Source organism: Pituophis catenifer, unplaced genomic scaffold (assembly GCF_029215685.1).
Source record: "Pituophis catenifer annectens isolate HBS135680 unplaced genomic scaffold, rPitCat1.0.hap2 SCAF_1, whole genome shotgun sequence".
Taxonomy (NCBI): Eukaryota; Metazoa; Chordata; class Lepidosauria; order Squamata; family Colubridae; genus Pituophis; species Pituophis catenifer.
In genome coordinates, this window is record NW_027256881.1 from 51,858,632 (window position 1) to 51,878,711 (window position 20,080).

The following is a 20,080-nucleotide window of genomic DNA, read 5'->3' on the forward strand; positions in this document are numbered from 1 at the left end:
TCTACCTTACTTAATGACAAAGGAGGAATGGTTACACAACATTGATTCAAATATGGAAAATGACAATGAAAAAATAATGGAGACAATAGTAACAGTGACAATGAGGAACGTGAGGTAACCAATAATCACAAAGATACATACAATGAAAAAAAACCTAAGATAGGTAAACCAATTCATGATGAGTGTGCTCATGTCTTACATAGGAAATTAGGACATGCCAGTTTTCCTGTAGTACAAAAGATGACTGAACATGCAGAAGGTGTTAAAATAAAAAATTGTGAAAACTATTTGGAATGCTCAGTATGTAAATCTACAAAGCTCAAAACTAGTCCCAGACCTAGAAAGTCAACGAGATCAACCAACAAAATTTTTGATTTGGTACATATGGACCTAGTTGGTCCACTAACACCTTCAATTACTTATAAAAAACGTTACTTTCTAACAATTGTGGATGATTATAGTCGTTATGGATTTGTTTACACATTAAAACATAAGGATGAAACTTTTCAGAAATTTAAAGAATTTTACAAACGTATAGAGACACAACACAATATTAAAATAAAACAAATCATGACAGATAGGGGATGTGAATTCATGTCTAAAGAATTCTCCCAATGGCTAAAAGATAAAGGAATGTTACATTATACATCTAGCCCATTTTCTGCATTCCAGAACGGAGTGGTAGAGAGAAAGAACTCAACATTACAAACCATGATTAGATGCACTTTAGAAGATGCTGGCTTAGGTAAACAATTCTGGTCAGAAGCCCTACAATACTCTAATTACACACAAAATAGAACTTGGTCCAGCATTGTAAATAAGACACCATACGAAGTAATGTATAATAGGAAACCAAAATTAGCACACATGCACATATTTGGAGTCACTACAGACGTACACATACCTAAACAACTAAGGCGCAAAGGTGAGAACGTATCCAGGAGACTTAGATTCATGGGGTACGAGACAGGTACAAAAGGGTACAGATTTATCGATAATAATAATAAATTTATAGTTTCCAGAACAGCTGTGTTCCATGAACAGGCCAACTGGTCTAAAATACATCTTAATGAAATATTCCCAAACACCAACCCAGATACCAAACTCCAAGAAAAAAGGATTAGAGAAGAGCACAGTAACAACACACATAAAAATAAAATTAAAACATGGACAAACAGTCAACATAAAATAAAGACAGATTCATTAACTAAAAAAGAAGCAAGGTATTTACATGACAATGATAGTAAACCAGAAAGAGCAATCAGAAGTAGCAGAAATCAAGTGCCAAACAAATACAAAGATTATGTAATGTATATGAATGGAGAGTCATCAATACCTAACACATATGAGGAAGTGTTAAAACTTCCTCCTGAAGAAAAGAAAAAATGGGAAGCAGCCATGACTAAAGAGATGGATAGTTTACGAGGGCTAAATGTGTTCACCCCTACAGTTGCACCAAAGGACAAAACCATCATTGACACTAGGTGGATATATAAAATTAAGAATTTAGAAGGAGGCAATACTCTATACAAAGCTAGATTAGTTGCACAAGGTTATGCACAGAAATATCCCGAGGATTATACAGACACATACTCCCCCACAGTAAGAACAGAGAGTGTCAAAACAGCTCTGGTTATAGCATCAGCACTCAACCTCGATGTGTTTCAATACGACATACAGACTGCGTATTTACACGCAAAATTAGATAAAGAAATATATGTAAGAGCACCCCACAGTCAATACACAATCAAAAATGAGACTTGGTTATTAAATAAAAGTTTATACGGGCTGAAACAATCTGGTAAACAATGGTATGACTGTTTAGTAAAAGTTCTCAAAACTATGAATTTCAATGCCACTACTGCTGACAATTGCTTCTTTGTTAAAAAAGATAATAATTCCCTAGAATTTGTATTGATCTATGTGGATGACATTTTATACATAGGTAAACATAAAGAAAGGAAAGAGGCATTTGTAACAAAACTGAATGAACATTTTTCATTGAAATCTTTGGGTAAAGTAAATAAGTATCTTGGTGTTCAAATCAGTAAAACCAGAAGGGGATTTAAACTCTCTCAAAGGGACAAAATCATAGAGCTCTTGAATAAATGTAATTTAAGTAACGCTAAGCCCTGTGACACTCCCATGCAAACTGATTTTTTGAAGAATACAGAAGAATCATCTCCTGAATTCAAAGATAATACATTTTACAGGTCTGTCATAGGTTCACTTCTTTATATCTCCAATTGGACTAGGCCTGATATTGCTTTGCCTCTCAATTTATTGTCCAGACATGTCAGCAAACCATCACTATACCATTGGGAAGCTGTCAAAAGGATATTAAGGTACTTGAAAAATAGTTTGGACTTCTGTTTATTGTTGGAACCTAATAATGTCAAAGAGCCCATCCTTACATGTTACGCCGATGCGGATTGGGCTGGAGATACCTCATGTAGAAAAAGCACATCTGGTTATATATTTTTTCTTAATGACTGTCCAGTTTACTGGTATACTGGCAAACAAGATTTAGTAGCCACCTCAACCACAGAGGCAGAATATGTTTGTCTATCTAAGGCAGCAAATAACCTTGTATGGTTTAATGATTTACTCTCTGACATTTGGAAAAAACCCATTTTGCCTTTTATAATGCATGAAGATAACAAAGCTGCTATCGAAATATCTAGATCTGATGCTATTGGACAAAGGTCCAGACATATAGATATAAAATTTAAACACGTGAGACAGTTGTCTCAGGATGGATTTATCAAAGCAGTTCATTGCGAAACATCGGAGCAAATAGCTGACATATTAACAAAGCCTTTGCCATCTAAACAACATAAATACTTGACTTCTAAGTTACATGTATTATATTGTTCTGAATCTGAATGTAATTGTTGTAATATATCAAATCGGCATTTAGAGGGGGATTTGTCACAAGTAAATGCCTTATTCTCCATTATGTAAATAATACATGAACAGTGTGTCAGGGGTTAACTTATTCTTCACTTCTTAATGTATTCATACTTTACCACTCCCATACTTAGCTCCACCCATTGTATATATAAGGAGCTGCATACGTTCATTCTGTGCTTCTATCTGTGAATATTCAGTGAATATAGAATGCCTTATGTAAATAAAGAGAGATATATTTGAACTCTTAATTCTTAAATAATTTATCGAGTCTGATCCTGAAAATATCGCAACAGTCCCTTTTCCCCCTCCTTGGGAGACAGACCAAAAATCTATTTATTCATCTATTTATTTAGTTATGATACTTAGAACTCTGAGTGGTCAACAGAAAAACCACACAGAACACTAAAAAGATCTTTAAAACAGTTTAAAGTGTTAAGGCATTGAGAAGATTCACATTCAAAATAACTGTTCATAACTGGCAACTCAAAAGGAAAACAAATTATTTGTTTGGCAGGAGATGTTGCAACTGATATTTCAAACTAGGAGATTATACAACAAATATCCACTGCAGCTTGAATTATCCATAAAAATTGAAAACACCCATAGTTCACTAGCACAGGCAGGGACTGGAGATAATCTAACTTCACACCGTGTGTAGTAACAGAGAATACTACACTTATACAAGAGTATAAGATGTCTGGTGGAAATGTCTGTGTATCTTATAGAGCGAATGTTGCCAAAGTCCTGCCTGCCCCGCCGCCCCCGCACCCTTCAGCTTCTGCCTCCCAACAATTTGCCTCCTTGCAGCAAACAGCCTGGTCAGCTTCAGCACAGCCTGATTTAGCACGAGCAGCTGATTGGCGGTTGGATCTGCCTCCCAGAATATCGCCTATCAGCTGTTCCAGATTATGGAGATTGCACTGCTGATTGCCGCCCATCGCTGCTGCCGCCTATCACCGCCTCCACGCATCCCATTTTTGGCCTCTGCACGTCCTGTTTTTGGCCTCCATGTGCTCCATTTTCAGTCCATTCCAGGTGGAGGGGATCCCCCCCCCAAGCAAGTCTTCAGAAAGCATCCCTGTTGCTCAGGTCTGGATTCCAAGCTCAGTACAGCAAGAGTCACTGGGTAACTGAATCCTATGGGCACATACAAAATCCAGGAAAGCAGGAGTCAAACAGGCCAGGATACACAGCACGAGCACACAAGGCACAGAACTGGGCACGTTGCTTCAGCAACACTCAAGTCTTCAGGCTGAGGTTAAGCAGGCAATGCCAGTGTAATTGTTCATGAGAGGCGAGGTTGAGTAGTATAGCTAACCTAGACTGTGCCTGTCTCCTCTCTGCTCTATGTGTCCTTGGATCAGGAAGAGGTGTGGACTCTACCTCTTCCTCATTGATAATAGGTGTTAGCTACTGTTGATCTTCACCTGGAACCTCCTGGCCAACTTGCTGCAGCTGTGGTTTGCCTCCCTCAGCTTCAGTCTGTCACTTGTCCGATCAACCCAGCTAAGGCTGCTCCATCAGGCTAGCCTTCTTTATTGAAATTCAATAAAGTTATAAAAATAAATTAAAATACAGAAATTTAGTAAAATTAAGATGAGTCCAGATGTGTAAAATAAAATTATGTCTACAATAGAAATCCAATTGGTTTCTGTATGAAATAGTATTTAAAGTTTTACTGCAATGAAAAGACTAAATAAATATTCCTTAGGATAAGAGTTCCCTCTTGTGGCAACAAGTATAATATGTTCAAAAGGATTCTGCAAAGCAATCTAGAATGAATAATATCCACAGAAGTAAAACATGGAGTTAAATATAAGATAGTTAGTATATAATCTGAGCAAATGTAAGATACAACAAAATAACTGATGAAACATGTAAAATAATTCTATACTGAATCACCACCAAATTAGTATAGTCAAATATTTGTATAATTATTTAAGTCAGGAAAAGGAACTAACTACAACTATGGTAAATCTAAACTATTTTTTAACCAGTCTTTAGTTTCTCATTTGGATTTCCCACATGAACGCAAGCTAAAATATTTATGATTCCCACTTCAACTATTCCTTGACTTTTATTGACTTTTATAAACTGTAAAAGACCAAAATAATGGGAGGAAAAGATAAACAAGTCTGTTTGTAGAGCCAAGAAAGCTGCTGTAGATCATAAATTGTAAATGTAAAGCCACTAAATTCCAAAGTTGGGGAAAAGGCATGGTGTAAAAAGAAGTTAATTGTTACTAAGAAGATGTAGTGTAATAAAAGCTCAATATAAGATATAATAAAACTCATATGTTTTTGTTTGGTGGCCTCTTGGGACCTAATGTCAATCTACCTTCTTTGGTCATCTGTAGAGAAGGATGTAAATCTTCTTGAAGATTTATAAATCCATCAGGTCCACTACCTCTAAAGTGCCCCCCAATTAATTCTTTCTTCTGTCTTGTACTCCTGATGGTTAGCTAAGAATACTCAATGCATAATTAGGGTACTAAGATAAAGATAAACTTTCTCCCAAGAGGAAGTTCCATTCCCTCTTTAGGGAGCTACCACGGACTCCCATCTTGACTTTTAAAAAACCCTACAGACAGCATTGATGTAATTTTTGGAATTAATCTATGTATCTGAGGGCTGTGAAAGTTATATTCTGCTGTCATATTCTGCTTCTGAGTTTCTAATCTGAGCTAAGTAAGCCTTGAATTTCATTGAGAGCCATGCTACACTAGATCAAAGACCTTATTGGTACTGCATTTTGTTCCTACAGTGACCAGTCAGAACTCAGTGGAAAGCTCAGTAGAATCCTCCATTTGTTGTCTAGCAACTGTCATTAAGAAGCATACTATTACTGATACTACTACTGATAGCCATCATGTCAATTGTCACTGAGAGCTATATCCTCCATGAATTTGTCTATTATCTTTTAGAGCTATCCAGTTTACTAGCCATTATTATGGTAGTGAATTTCACCAGTTATCTACACATTGTGTGATAGATTTCTTCTTATCTGTCTGAACCACTTTTTTTCATATCATATATACATTAAGCCCCCATCCCTACCTCCTGCATTGTGCATTAGTTAAAAATCTACAATTGTAATGTTTCCTCATAGGAAATACCATAATTATAAAATGGGGAGAAATTATGAATGTTACTATTTCTTATTTCTCCAAATGAGGACCATTCTGAGGATGACCACTTGGAAAGCTATACAGAGAATGATTATTTAATAGCTAATTTTTCTTCTGAAATTATACATGAGCTATAATATATGGTATCATTCCAATCAGCTAAAGTCTCTTTAGTATAAATTTCTGACAATGAAGATGGAGAATAAAACTAGAGGTGTTCCCACTGCCACAGTGCAGGGCTCCAAAGTGTAACGTCTAATTATATTATATTAGCTATGAGATTTATAAACTGCCACACTGCAGAGATTCTAAGATGTATTGAAAATTTGAAATAGGAAAAGTTGATGCTGTATTAATACCAATATTAGTTTGTTGGTAGAGCAGAGCATTGAGACAGTTATTGATTCCCATACAGTAATTTCTAGAATATATTTCCATAAAACATAGTGATAGAGATTAATTTGATAACTTTTTAAGATACATGTAAATGATAGATTCATTATTTTATTCATCACAATAGGCGATGTGCATAAAAATGAGTCCAATGATAGACAATAGAAAGTTTATTCTAATTATACCAAGATTTTCTGTGAGGAAGGGTTAAGGGTTAAACTTCTGGTTAAGAAGTTTAATAAAAAATAAATGAATCTTGTAGCCATCCATTGCTGAAACATTGAGCTGAAATAAAGATCTTTTGATCTGACCCATAAGAAAATCCTCATTTTCTTTTATCTTCATAAAAATGGACTTGGAAAGTAGTTTGCAGGATTTATGTTGCTAAAGTTTTAGATTCATGATTTTTCAGAGAGTACCATAAAAATATTTGACTATTTTCTCATTAGGAAATAGAAGCACTTGTAGCTAAACTTCACAAAGATGCATTAGTTGTAGAGCAAGTTCGAACTTTGGTTAAAAAGGATGAAGAAACTATGGCTGCGGAAACAAAAATTGTGGAAGGGTATGCTAAGGTACACAGTTTTCAAAGTTACTTCTTTTGATGACATAACAAGCATGCCAACTATTCCAATCAAATGTAATTTTCCTCCCAAAAAACTAGGGCTACTATGTCTGGAGTCCAAAAATCTGGAGGACCTCCACACGGTAGCAAGAGATTAATTTTTTCTATAAAAAGGGCTCATGTTTGTGTTAAATAATTTTGTATATAAAAATAGTATTTGTACATGTATATCCTGTGAATAAAAAATGAAATTCTCCCCTTTCTTCATTTTTGTAGCAAGTAACAGAAGAACTCAATACTGTATTGCCATCTTTGGAGAAGGCCCTTAGTGCTCTTGATGCACTTGACAAAAATCACATTGCAGAAGTTAGGTAAATATATTGCTTATTTCCAAGGATTTCTAAGCTGAGGATTTCTTGTCATCAAAAGGCATTAATTTAGTAAACACAATATTCATTAGTCATATTCAGTTTACATTGATATATCCTGATTCTTGCTAATGTAAGAAACTATTAGCAGGAATGGTAAGATACAGCCAAAGCAATAGATTCCCTAAAAATCAGTCATCTCAATAGAAAATTGCTCTTGGAATGTTTCATAATATTTGTCATTTTTATATTAAACTGCAATCTCAGAAATATGCATTACATTCCTTGGGCAACATTTTCATGTTGATCACTAAAAATATTGTATCTTGATAACTGAATGTGAATCTGGTTGTTTTGGCAAAAAAAAAAAATGATTTTGAATATAATATATTTTGTGTTCTTTTTCTATATAACTCAGAGTATATACTCATCCTCCTTCACTTGTTTTAACTGTTATGAATGCAGTCTGTATTCTTCTTCAAAAGAAACCAAACTGGGCAACAGCAAAATTATTACTTTCAGATCCAGGATTCCTTAAAAAATTGATTACAATTGACAAAGATAATTTACCAGAAAAGGTAAAAGAGTTCATTTGCAAATAGATTGAATGTTTTTCTGCTTTTGTATACATAAATCTTCAAATAAGAGATTTTAAAAATGAAACACATTTCCTGGAGTCTGCTTGGGGTTTCATTGCCACCAGAATCCAACTAATTTTTCCTTACCAGATTGTAAAATATCTTTTAAATGTAACAGATGTGACTAATACATTGTAGTCAAATTTTCTCAAATTCTGCAAAGTTTGGTTTAATCTTTCACAGTCTTAATTATCCTGTGAAAAACTGGCTCCTCATCTATTTACATTGCTTTTTGCTGTGTTATTCATCACAGGACAGCTGTTTTTCATTCCACTATATAGAGATTCAGTTGGTGGGAGTTTGAGACAAAGGCCTCAGTGGTAGAATTCTATCTGGAAATAGATAGTTCATATTTATGTCTATAGTTCATATCTAATGAACTATCTCTGATAGCTTTTAAATGCATAGTAAAATATTTCACTTTGATTGATTAATTCAAATATTGAAAAATAAACCATTATTTTGTTTTTGTGTCTTTAATCTTTATTGAAATATTATTCATTGTCTTATTTGCTTCTCTTCCCTTTTTCTTTTGTTATTATTTGAAGATATATTGTTGTGCAGTTTATAATTTCCTTTCCTTGATAAATTCAGTGCAATGGAATTATTTTAAAAAACAAATAAATAGATATTAGTTATTGATTGAAGATATGGAAGAATTTTAGGTGTATTTGTTACACTTATTTATTTATAATTAATTATTTTGTATTCATTTTAGGTTTTTCTGCAGTTAAAAAAATATGTGAGGTCGCCTGATTTCAGCCCAGTGAAAGTGGGACTTGTGTCTGTTGCATGTTGCTCCATATGCCAGTGGATTTTAGCTCTGGATCACTATCATATTGTTAAAAGGGTATATTTACATAGGTTATTTCCAATAGTTTTTAAAACAATCCATCATATTTGACAGATTGTATTTATAAGGGGAAAATATTCTATTAATTCTGGAATACGTTGCTGATTTCTGTTAAAAGTCTTTTATTCAGAATGTCAGAGGTAGAACAATTCCAATTGTCTTCTTATTTTTATTTACTTTTCTGCTATTTTAATTTTCTACCATAAAACAAATGTAGAAATGTACCTGGATTCAGGCAGCTCAGTGAAGGTAGGCCTGGAAGCAGACCTAAAATATACAGCAATCCTAATTTAATAGTTTATTAGGCAACTAATTGAATTGTTTTTCTCATTATCTCCATTTCTCATAACCAGAAGATAGTTTAAAGTAACCTTTTAGTCTCTAGAAGATTGATTTGACAAGAAATGGGTCAACTTATCTCTTCATTAAGAAAGTAGTGTTAAAGCAACTTTTCTCCTGTTCTAAGAGATTCATACATGTCAGTCTCAAAACTTGGTTTCAACTGTATGTCACTGCAACTATTAAAAGTGTTTAGTTGTTAATATAAATACAAGTAGTCCCTGACTTATGACCATAATTAAGTCCAGAATTATAGTTGTAAGTTGGAAATAAACACTGAAAACTGGCAAAAAATGTTATAAAATGTTTGCCGAATGCTGCAAACAGCTGTAAAGGTGAGTTGGTTGTCAAACACCCAAAATGCGCTCACATGACCATGTTGTGCGTGTGTGGTTATTGTAACTTCAAAATCAGATCATTAATGCTTTATGCAAATCTGTCATAACTTCGAACAGTCACTAAGTGACTGGTCATAAGTTAAGGACTCCCTGTATGTTCTTCTCTTCCACAGGGATCCTAGTGGAAAAGGATCTCTGGCATCATTTCAAGATTGCAGAGAACAGATAGTGATTCAGGAGCTGATCTTGATACCTCATTTAAAATAATTATATAGAATCTCTTCCTGGAATTTTCCATCTCCTGTCTGGATTCTTCCCCCTAGTTTTCTAGGGTATTTTCTCTTTGCTTCTGTCCTGTCTCTGCAGGATTGTTATGAGGAGGATCGCAGGACGAGAACAGAAAGAAAGGTTGTGGAAGAGTTTCCAAGACTAAAGGGTCATTTCACCCTCAGGAAAAAAAAAAAAAACACCTTCCAAATTTTCCTTTTTGAAGCTCAACTGTAAAGAGTACCTACCTACTAGCTTAACATTGCAAGGTCATTTCTAAAGCAATCCTCATCCTTAAAAAATTCCTTTTCTAAAGCAATCTTCATCCTAAAAAAAATCCTTATAGATTTTCCTAAATTTAAGGGAGAAAAACTAGTCTGTCCTTCCTAACCCATTGGGACCTAGGTGTAGAGAATATAAAGTTACTCAGATTATATGGGTGGTGTAGAAATTTGATAAATAAATAAATAGAAGATGTCCTTGAAGGACCGAAGGAAGTTTCATTAGCAAGACAATGATCAGATAAATTATACAAGAGGAAAGAACCACATTCAGACTTGCAAAATTCTGTTACCATAGTTATTCTGATAAAAGTAGCTTTAGGTTTACACATTGTCTGTTTTTTAGTCTGGTCTACCTTCTAGGACTGACACTAGTTGATCAAAGTCTTTCCTCCGGGGTAAGTTGGTAAATGAAGTAATGACTGATCACAACTTCAGATTTATGGGAAGGGAGAAGGATTTCTGAAATAGGACAGCTTCACTTTTGGCCCCTATTCCATAATCAAAGACGACATAAATTGTTCTGAATTGGTTCCCATGTCCAGTAGGCATAGTTGAAGACTAGCCAGATGAAACCACTCTGGATGCTCTGTGTAGACGAGTAAAACCTAGACAGACTTTCAATATCATTCACATTCTTTTGATTCAGAAGAATCAGAATATTGCCATACAGAGATGAGAAACACTCATTATATTATGAGCAATGTGAAATGATTAGGATTCCTACTACATGACAGATTATATACATTTACTACTCAAAGCCACCCCAGAATTTGTGCTTTTACCAAGGCTAATGAATAGTGAAATTATGTGCCAATAATTGTATTAATACATTATAATTACATTACAGATTTGCAGAGAAATATAAACAGCCAAATTATCATTGATGTTCAGCACAGACTGTCACAGAGAGTTATGATTATTTGGTCAGTTTGCTTGTGTTGTCATATCATCAGATTGTAAATTTCTTTAAGATGCATCACTGGCTAGTGGTCAGGACAGGAGAACATGCAATATAAAGATGTCACAATATAAATAAGTATGGTAGAAAATTAAACTGAACACTAAAAAGAAGTTCTCATAGAGATGCTGGTTTCAGGAAAATCCCTCAAGTGCAGTTAGAAATATCAATATAATGATTATTACTTGGTCATATATAAATAAATGTGTCTATATCAAGACATTTGTAATAGTTATTTCATTTTCCTCTAAACTATTAACATTATCAATTTCATATTGAATTGTAAATATACCTTGTTTTTTTAGTTTGTAGATCCAAAGCAAGCAAAAGTAGTGGAAGCAGAAGAATTACTGAATCGTGCACTTAGTAAATTAGCTGAAAAACAAAGATGTTTAGCCCTGGTAAAATAGATGTCTTTAACATATGCGATCATATTTACATAATTTGTTAAATAATAGAAAATGTATATGCATCTAAGTAATCCATATTGTTTTAGTATAAATATTTGCTTTGCTGAAGATAAAGTCATCTTTATTAGCTAGAATAATATATTATCTCTCAGTGTTTATATATTGTATATTAATCACATCATAGCTCTAAATGACATTTTCTCTCACCATTGTACTTGAAAGTGTTTCAGTCTGAGTAGAGAGAGTGAAGAAATAGTGATGGAAATAGTTTGTTTCTAGAATTATCTAAGAGTCCTAAATTATCCTAAATAGTTTATGATCAGTTATTTTCAGTGATCTCTATACTTTATTTAAATGAATTCTCCACTTGAATAGAATAGAATAGAATAGAATAGAATAGAATAGAATAGAATAGAATAGAATAGAATAGAATAGAATAGAATAACAGAGTTGGAAGGGACCTTGGAGGTCTTCTAGTCCAACCCCCTGCCTAGGCAGGAAACCCTACACCACTTCAAACAAATGGTTATCCAACATCTTCTTAAAAATTTCCAGTGTTGGAGCATTCATAACTTCTTGCATAGAGACTCATTCAGAAGATGATGTAGAGCTGAGCTTTTGGTGGGAGATAGTCCCACCCTCTTTGCACATGCATAAAATAAATAGTTTTCACTGTGCTTCCTATTTCCTTTCGCTGCCACAGCAACAGAATTGCTTGGTGCATAGTGCATTCTGACATCTATTTAGAGGTACTTCTACTTTTATTCATGGCCCTCACTTCTTTTTGTTCAACACCAACAGTTTGTATTCCTCATTTTTCCACACCTTTTTCACCTTAATTTCACTTATCCTAATCTAAAATCTTAATTTCATTTATCCTAATCTAAAATAAAATTCAGCAGAAGCTAGTCAGTCTACTATTCCAGCTGTATATCTAATGACTAGAATTGCAATTTGGATTTTAAGGTCACTTTCACTCTACTGATGTATTCACTACTAATCTTCTTCTTGACTTCAGTGTGCTTGATGTTGCCTGAAGGATGCCCAGGTATTTGTAATGATCTTCTTCATCTTGATGTTATTTCGATAGGACCTCTTGATGCCTTCAATTTTCACTATTTTTCCACTGGTAATGATGTGTGGCACAAATGTGCAGTTCAAGTACATATGTCCCCTCCCCTTTTTTCGCACAGTAAAGTGAGAATAAACCATTTGGTTTATTGCACTTGCAATTTTTTTTAATCATATTGATTTTATTGTAATTCCTATGTTTGATTCTTGTGCGTTGCCCACAGTAATTGGGAATCCTGCAACATACAATTATTATTATGTTTGGTCACACACACACCCAAAGTCTGACCATACCTCACTGTGGTGGTGGTAAAAAACTTTATGGATCAACTCAAAGATGTTGAAGATGCTACCGAAAAATGAGTCCCCTGTGGAGGAGGGGAGTTACAGGGGAAGAGCAAAGAGACTATCATAGTAACAGGAGTATCCATGATGCAGATGGGGTAAATCTTAATACCCCCCTCAGCAATTGACACAACTTCTACTGAAAAGAGATCTCTCTGCTGTTCAAAGTTCTTCAAATTAGGAACATGGAACATCAATGGCTTAAATTTAGGAAAGCTGAACATTGTTAAAAAACAAAGTGAATAGGCTTAATCATGATATACTAGGCATCAGTGAAATTCATTGGACTGGCTATGACTTCCTCAACTCTGATGGTCATATTGAATACTACTCTGGCAATGATACCATCAGAAGATGAGGAGTGGGTTTCATGCTGCATAAAAAAGTGGGCAGAACCATAGAAAGTTTTTGAACAGTCAGTGATAGGATAATGGCAATATATATCGCAACATGACAATTCTGCAAGTTTACGCTCCCACTGTGGACTCAGCATTAGAGAACATCAAAGAATTCTATGCTGAAATTCAGGAAACTGAAACAAACACCAAATAAAGTTGTTATTGGCAGAAATATAAGAAATAGAAATCACAGGTAAGTTTGGCTTTGGTGAACAAAATGAGGCAGGAGAACATCTGATTTGGCTATCCATGAACAACAGCTAAGAATAATGAACACGTTATTACAACCCAAGCAGTGATTATACACTTGGACTTCACCAAATGGAGAACTTCAAAACCAAATTGATTACATATTATGCCAAAAGAAGTGGAGAGGTTCCATCCTCACCATGAAAACATTCTCTGGTGCAGATTGTGGGTCAGACCATGAGCTGTTAGCTGCCACAGTAAAATTCAGATGCTGCAGTATCAAACAAACACCCATGATTCAGAAATTTAATGTTAAGATTTCCCTAGCATATGCAGTTGAAGTTAAGAACACATTTGAACTGCTCAACATTACATAAAGGCAAGAGATGACCTGTGGGAGGAAATAAAAACAACCATCACTGAAATAGCCCAAGAACATATTACATACAAGAACCAATGAAATTGGCTAGATGGATATCAGAAGCTACAACAGAGACTGTAGAAGAGAGAAGAAAAGCAAAAGCCATTGGTAACAGGGAAGAAATCAAAGACTAAATGCAATGTTCCAGAGGCAAGAAAATATGAAGAAAAGTATTGGGCTGATAAATGTAAGAAACTGGAGGACGAGGGTTTCACTTATGTGAAGAAGACCAGAAACACTTCTATGGCAAGAAAGGCTATGGTCAGGAGACGTGATGGGCAGGAATTGCATGACCACAAGCAATTAGAGAAAGATGGTGGGAATATGCAGACCAACTTTACACAAATAAAAAACAAGACCAAGCCATAAAAGGAGAAGCTGACCTACCAGAAATGGAACCAGATATCCTGGAGAAGGAGGAGGAGGAGGATTGTGGGCACTCAACCAGTTGCCTAATTGCAAAGCCACAGGAGTTGATGGAATTCCTGCAGAGTTGCTGCAAACAAAAACACTGACAGCACTTTGCCAAAGTGTATGAAGTGTATGGCCAAAAGAATAGAAAAGGTCAATATTTATCCCAATATCAAAGAAAGGTGATATAAAAGATTGTTCCAACAACAGATCATAGCCTTGATACCACATGTGAGCAAAATTCTCTTGAAGATAATCCAGCAACATTTGAGTCCAATCACCAACAGAGAACTGCTCATGTGGAAGCAGGACTTTGGAAAAGAAGAGAAATGCATGGTCATATTGCCAATCTACATTGGGTATGGAAAAAGCAAAGTAATACCAAAAAGACCTCTACATGTGTTTCATTGATTACACAAAAGCCTCCAACTGTGTTGACCATGACAAGCTCTGGAATTGCCTCAAAGAACTTGGAAAATCACCACATCACATCCAGCTCATTCAGTCATTGTACTCTGATCAAGCAGCCACTGTAAGAATGGAATATGAAGACACAAAATGGTTCAGAATTGGAAAAGGCACTTGTCAAAGTTGCATCCTGTCACCTATACTATTCAACGTGCACAGAAATAGTTATGATAAATGCAGATTTGGAGGAATCTACCATTGGGATTAAAATCAGTTGTAGGACTGTCAACAACCTCTGATATGCAGATGATACAACATTGCTCGTGGAAAGCAAGGAGAATCTGGAATGGCTAAACCTGAGAGTCAAAGATGAAAATGAAAAATTTGGACTGCACCTTAACATCAAGAAAACAAAGATAATATAAATGCAGAAAACACATATCTCTCACATCTTGCCTATCAAAAAGCTCTGGAACACTCAAACACTTGGCAACTTTTCTGTCATTTTCTTAGTTTTAGATTGTAACTGCTTTGCTGTTTGTGGTGTTTATTTCTCATTATTTATTTATTTACCATATGGCATATCATAATGGCCTAGCAATATTTATTAATATTTACCCTAGGTTATTAAAACACAATAAATACAAATGTTAAAAAGATCTATATTCAAATACCAATGTCTAGGCCAGTGATGGCTAACCTTTTTGCCATCGCATGCCAAAAGCTGGGGGAATGCGGGGTGGTTGCGTGCATGTGTGCCCACACCCATAATTCTATGTATCCTGCCCCCCCCACGCACGCATGCACGACCCACCCATGCTCCCCCCGCTTTTGGCATGTGATGCACAGTGGGCCTAGTAGTCCTGGTTTTTTTGCCCTCCCCAGGCTCCAGAGGTTTTCTAGGAGCCTGGGGAGAGAAAAAACAGTCTTCCCCACTTCCCTGGAGGCCCTCCGGAGGCCAGAAACAGCCCATTTGCCGACTTCCGTTGAGCCCAGAAGGCCCAAAAATCAGCTGGCCAGTGCGCGCATGCATGCTGGAGCTGAGCTAGGGCAACGCTCGCGTGCCCACCAACATAGCTCCGTGTGCCACCTGTGGCACGCATGCCATAGGTTCGCCATCACGGGTCTAGGCCATCTAACCATTGAAGCGCAACATTGTTTATATATGTGTGTGTGTGTGGGGAGGAGAATCAGATACTGGACCAGTATATGCCTTCAGCTTATAACAGTCAGGATGTGATCTACAGTTTAACATGGGATCCCACAGTCACACTGAGGGGAGGATACTATGCTAGTATGGCAGCTTAGTTCCTTATTTATTTATTTATCTAGCTATCTAGCTATCATGTTTACTTTGTTAAGACCTTTTAAAAAAAGACCCATCATCTTAAGAAGCAGTAACCACAATAGTATTTTACAAAATAAATTTATTCAGTTTCCTTGAACCTGAACACTAGCTTCTGTTATTTTCACTCCTCTTTTGATACTATTCAAAGCAGTTTTTTTAAAATTTGATTTGATTTATATGACGCCCTTCTCCGGAGACTCAGTGCGGCTTACAATGCGTTGAGCAATAGCCTTCATACTTTTGTATATTTTATACAAAGTCAGCTTATTGCCCCCACAATCTAGGTCCTCATTCATTCATTCACTATCTGCAGAAAATCTTTCTATCTGCTTTGCACTGCCCCTTTTACAAATACCAACAATTTTGTGCTATCCGCTGATAATTTTTGGCAAACTAATATTTAAGCTAAAGCAAGGAATTCCTAGAAGTCTGGCATTCTGATAGATGAATTATTCTCACACACACACACACACACACACACACACACACACACACACACACACATTGTTTTTATTCATTGTTAGAAACCAACCTTGATACAGATCCTGTGGAGATGCCTGGAGCATTGTCTTGCCCTTTTTGAGGCTGTTAGACTTGAGGAAGTGGGCAGGCTCCTCATGACTCTGAGTTGGCTACCTGTTCATTAGGTGCTTGTTCCTCTTGGGTGGCTACAGTCACCCAGGAGGTGATGTGGTTGGGTTTTGATTGTGGTGAATTGTTCCTTGAATGAGGGGTTCACCCTTAAAAAGGGATTCATTTGCCTCCACATCCAGAAACCAACTTTAGATCTAACCTATTTTTAGGGAATATTGTTGAGAAGGTAGTCATGTAGCAGCTTCAGAGGAACCTAAGTGAAGCAGATTATATTGACCATTTTCAATCACATTTCAGGCTTGGGTATGTAACAGAAACAGCATTAGTCATACTTTTGGATGAACTTGGGTGTGAATGGGATGGAGGTAATGCATCCATCTTTGCTCTACTTGACCTCTACACAGCATTTAATACTGCCAACCACCATATCCTTCTGGACTGGCTTTGGGAGCTGGGAATGGGCAGCACTATATTGTGTTGAGTTTTTACTTCCTCCAAAACTAGTTCCATCAATGTTTCATTGGCAGCAAGAGGTCCTACCCTCAGTCCAGTGGTGGGTTTCAAAATTTTTTACTACTGGTTCTGTGGGTGTGGCTTGGTGGGCGTGGCATTGCTTGGTGGGTGTGGCAGGGGAAGGATACTGTAAAATCTCCATTCCCTCCCCACTCCAGGGGAAGATTACTGCAAAATCCCCATTTCCTCCTAATCGGCTGGGACTTGGGAGGCAGAAAATAGATGGGGGCGGGGCCAGTCAGAATTTTTATTACCGGTTCTACGAACTACTCAAAATTTCCGCTACTGGTTCTCCAGAGCTGGTCAGAACCTGCTGAAACCCACCTCTGCCTCAGTTCCTACTATGTGGGATTCCACATTGCTTGGTAGTCTCTCCACTCCTATTTAACATCTACATGAAGCCACTGGGTGACTTTATGCAACACCGTGAGTTCAGATGTCAATAATATTCTGATATACTCCATTGTACATCTCTGCCATTGGCAAAATGATGCTGCTAATCTGATGCTGTCTCAGTGTCTGGAGACTGTCAGGGTTTGGATGGGGATCAATGGACTCTGGCTTAATCCTGACAAGACTGAGTTTGGGTTTGGAAGGCCTTCTGGATTCTGGAATTTGCCTCCAGGATTGGATGGGATGACAGTGCCCCATACAGAATCAGTATGCAATCTGGGGGGTCCTTTTGGACTCACAACTCCTACTCAAGCAGGACACAAACATGATAAGGAGTTTCTTTCATGTTGTGTGCCAGTTGCTGTCAAGGTTCCGTCTAATTAATCCAATCAAGCAAGTATATTGAAGTATAGAATCCTCCCTCCTCCCGTTAATGTAGGTCACATTATCCAGTTAGGTGTCCAGGTGTTGTGGAAAGATTTGGTTCCCATGAGACAGTTTCCTGTTATCGTCTGGAATATACATTCCTAGCCCCCCTCCCCACCCCCCCGCCCCCGTTTGTTGGCAAGCTGTGAAGCAGTAAAAGTTAAAGCAAATACACTTCGAAGCTTGACAGTTGCATTTACTTAGATATTCTAAGTTACTCGTGCCCTGGTTACCTTCCAAATGGTTTATTGTAATGTTCTCTACATGGGACTATTCTTGAAGAATATCCAAAGCTCAGCTGGTCAAAAATGCAGTGGTACAGGCAGTTATGTCTCTTTCCAAAAGTACATGACATACCTTTGGTTTTATTGCTGTGGTGCATGGCATCATTTGTAAGGGGACTCCATTTAAATTTTCTTGCATCATTCAGTAGGGTTTTTTAACTACAATATATTTCAACCTTTACAAGAAAAAATTAAAATCATCTTCAGAAAGGAACAGTAATTTATATGTGAAAGACAAGTTAGTGTAGTGTTAAAGAACTAGATTATAAACTGGAAAACCATTGCACAAAAAACAGCTGGGTGACTTTGGGCCAGGCAGTCTCTCTCTCAGCCCTAGGAAGAATTCAGTGACAAATCACTTCTGAAATCTTGCTGTCCAGGTAGCCATCTGGAGTCAATGCTCACTCAAAGGCCCACAAAAAAAGAAACAATAGATAAAACTCTGAAGTATTTTAAGGTTATATTTAATTATCTCAATTAAAAAATAAATTAGTCTTTGCTAATATTGAGACTAAAATAGACAGAGTATTAATGTTTCTTGTTCTTTATACTACCTGGATCCTTACCAATCTGGTTTCAGGCGTGGCCACAGCACGGAAACGGCATTGGTCGCCCTAGTAAATGATCTCTGGCGGGCCAGGGATGGGGGTTGCTCCTCCATCCTGGTCCTTCTTGACCTCTCAGCGGCATTCGATACCATCGACCATGGTATCCTGCTGCAGCGGCTCAGGGGGATAGGGTTAGGAGGCACTGTTTTACAGTGGTTCTCCTCCTATCTCTCGGGCCGTCTGCAGTCTGTTTGGGCGGGGGGTCAGGGATCCTCCCAGAGGCCTCTCACTTGTGGGGGGCCTCAGGGATCGGTTCTCTCCCCTCTGCTCTTTAATATCTATATGAAACCGCTGGGTGAGATCATCCGTGGTTTTGGGATGAGGTATCATCAATATGCTGATGATACCCAGCTTTACATCTCCACCCCTGACCACCCTAGGGATGCCCTTTCCGTGATGTCCCACTGCCTGGAAGCGGTGCGGGTTTGGATGGGGAGGAACAGGCTTAGACTCAACCCTTCCAAGACTGAGTGGCTGTGGATGCCGGCATCCCGGGATCTGGAGGTTCCATCCTTAATGATCGGAGGTGAAATCCTTGCTCCCTCCGACAGGGTCCGCAACTTGGGTGTCCTCCTGGATTCTCGGCTGTCTTTAGATGACCATCTGACGGCCGTAACCAGGGGGTCCTTCGCACAGGTCCGTCTTGTGCGCCAGTTGCGCCCGTTCCTAGACCGGGATGCCCTCGCCACGGTCACTCACGCCCTTGTTACCTCTAGGTTGGACTACTGTAACACCCTCTACATGGGGCTGCCCTTGGGATGTGTCCGGAGGCTTCAGCTAGTCCAAAATGCAGCCGCGCGGGTAGTTACGGGGGCGTCTAGATACTCCCGTGTAACACCTCTCCTGCGTGAGCTGCACTGGCTACCGGTGGCACTCCGGATACGTTTCAAGGTGCTGGTGCTCACCTATAAAGCCCTTCATGGCTTAGGCCCGGGGTACTTGCAGGACCATCTCCAGCCGTTCTCCCATCGTCCTGTGCGCTCTCACAGAGTCGGCCTCCTCAGGGTGCCGTCGGCCAAACAATGTCGGCTGACGACCCCCAGGGGGAGGGCGTTCTCTGTGGGAGCCCCGACCCTCTGGAATGGATTGCCCACTGAGCTCAGGACAGCCCCTGACCTTCTTTCCTTCCGTCGCGAGCTGAAGACGTGGCTCTTCCGCCAATTAAACTGATCCATTTGGGGGTACACTGGTATAATTTTAAATCATTTTTAATTGGGT

General features: G+C 37.7%; 1 protein-coding gene across 1 annotated transcript in view; it reads left to right on the forward strand.

The window, feature by feature from the left end:
* Positions 1–20,080, forward strand: part of DNAH14 (dynein axonemal heavy chain 14) — a 238,523-nt gene that overhangs the window by 171,985 nt on the left and 46,458 nt on the right. Inside the window, exons 64-68 of the mRNA XM_070957448.1 lie at positions 6,883–7,008; positions 7,275–7,369; positions 7,785–7,944; positions 8,723–8,854; positions 11,349–11,444. Of these exons, the coding sequence (XP_070813549.1) occupies positions 6,883–7,008; positions 7,275–7,369; positions 7,785–7,944; positions 8,723–8,854; positions 11,349–11,444 (609 nt within the window). The remainder of the gene's footprint in view (positions 1–6,882; positions 7,009–7,274; positions 7,370–7,784; positions 7,945–8,722; positions 8,855–11,348; positions 11,445–20,080) is intronic.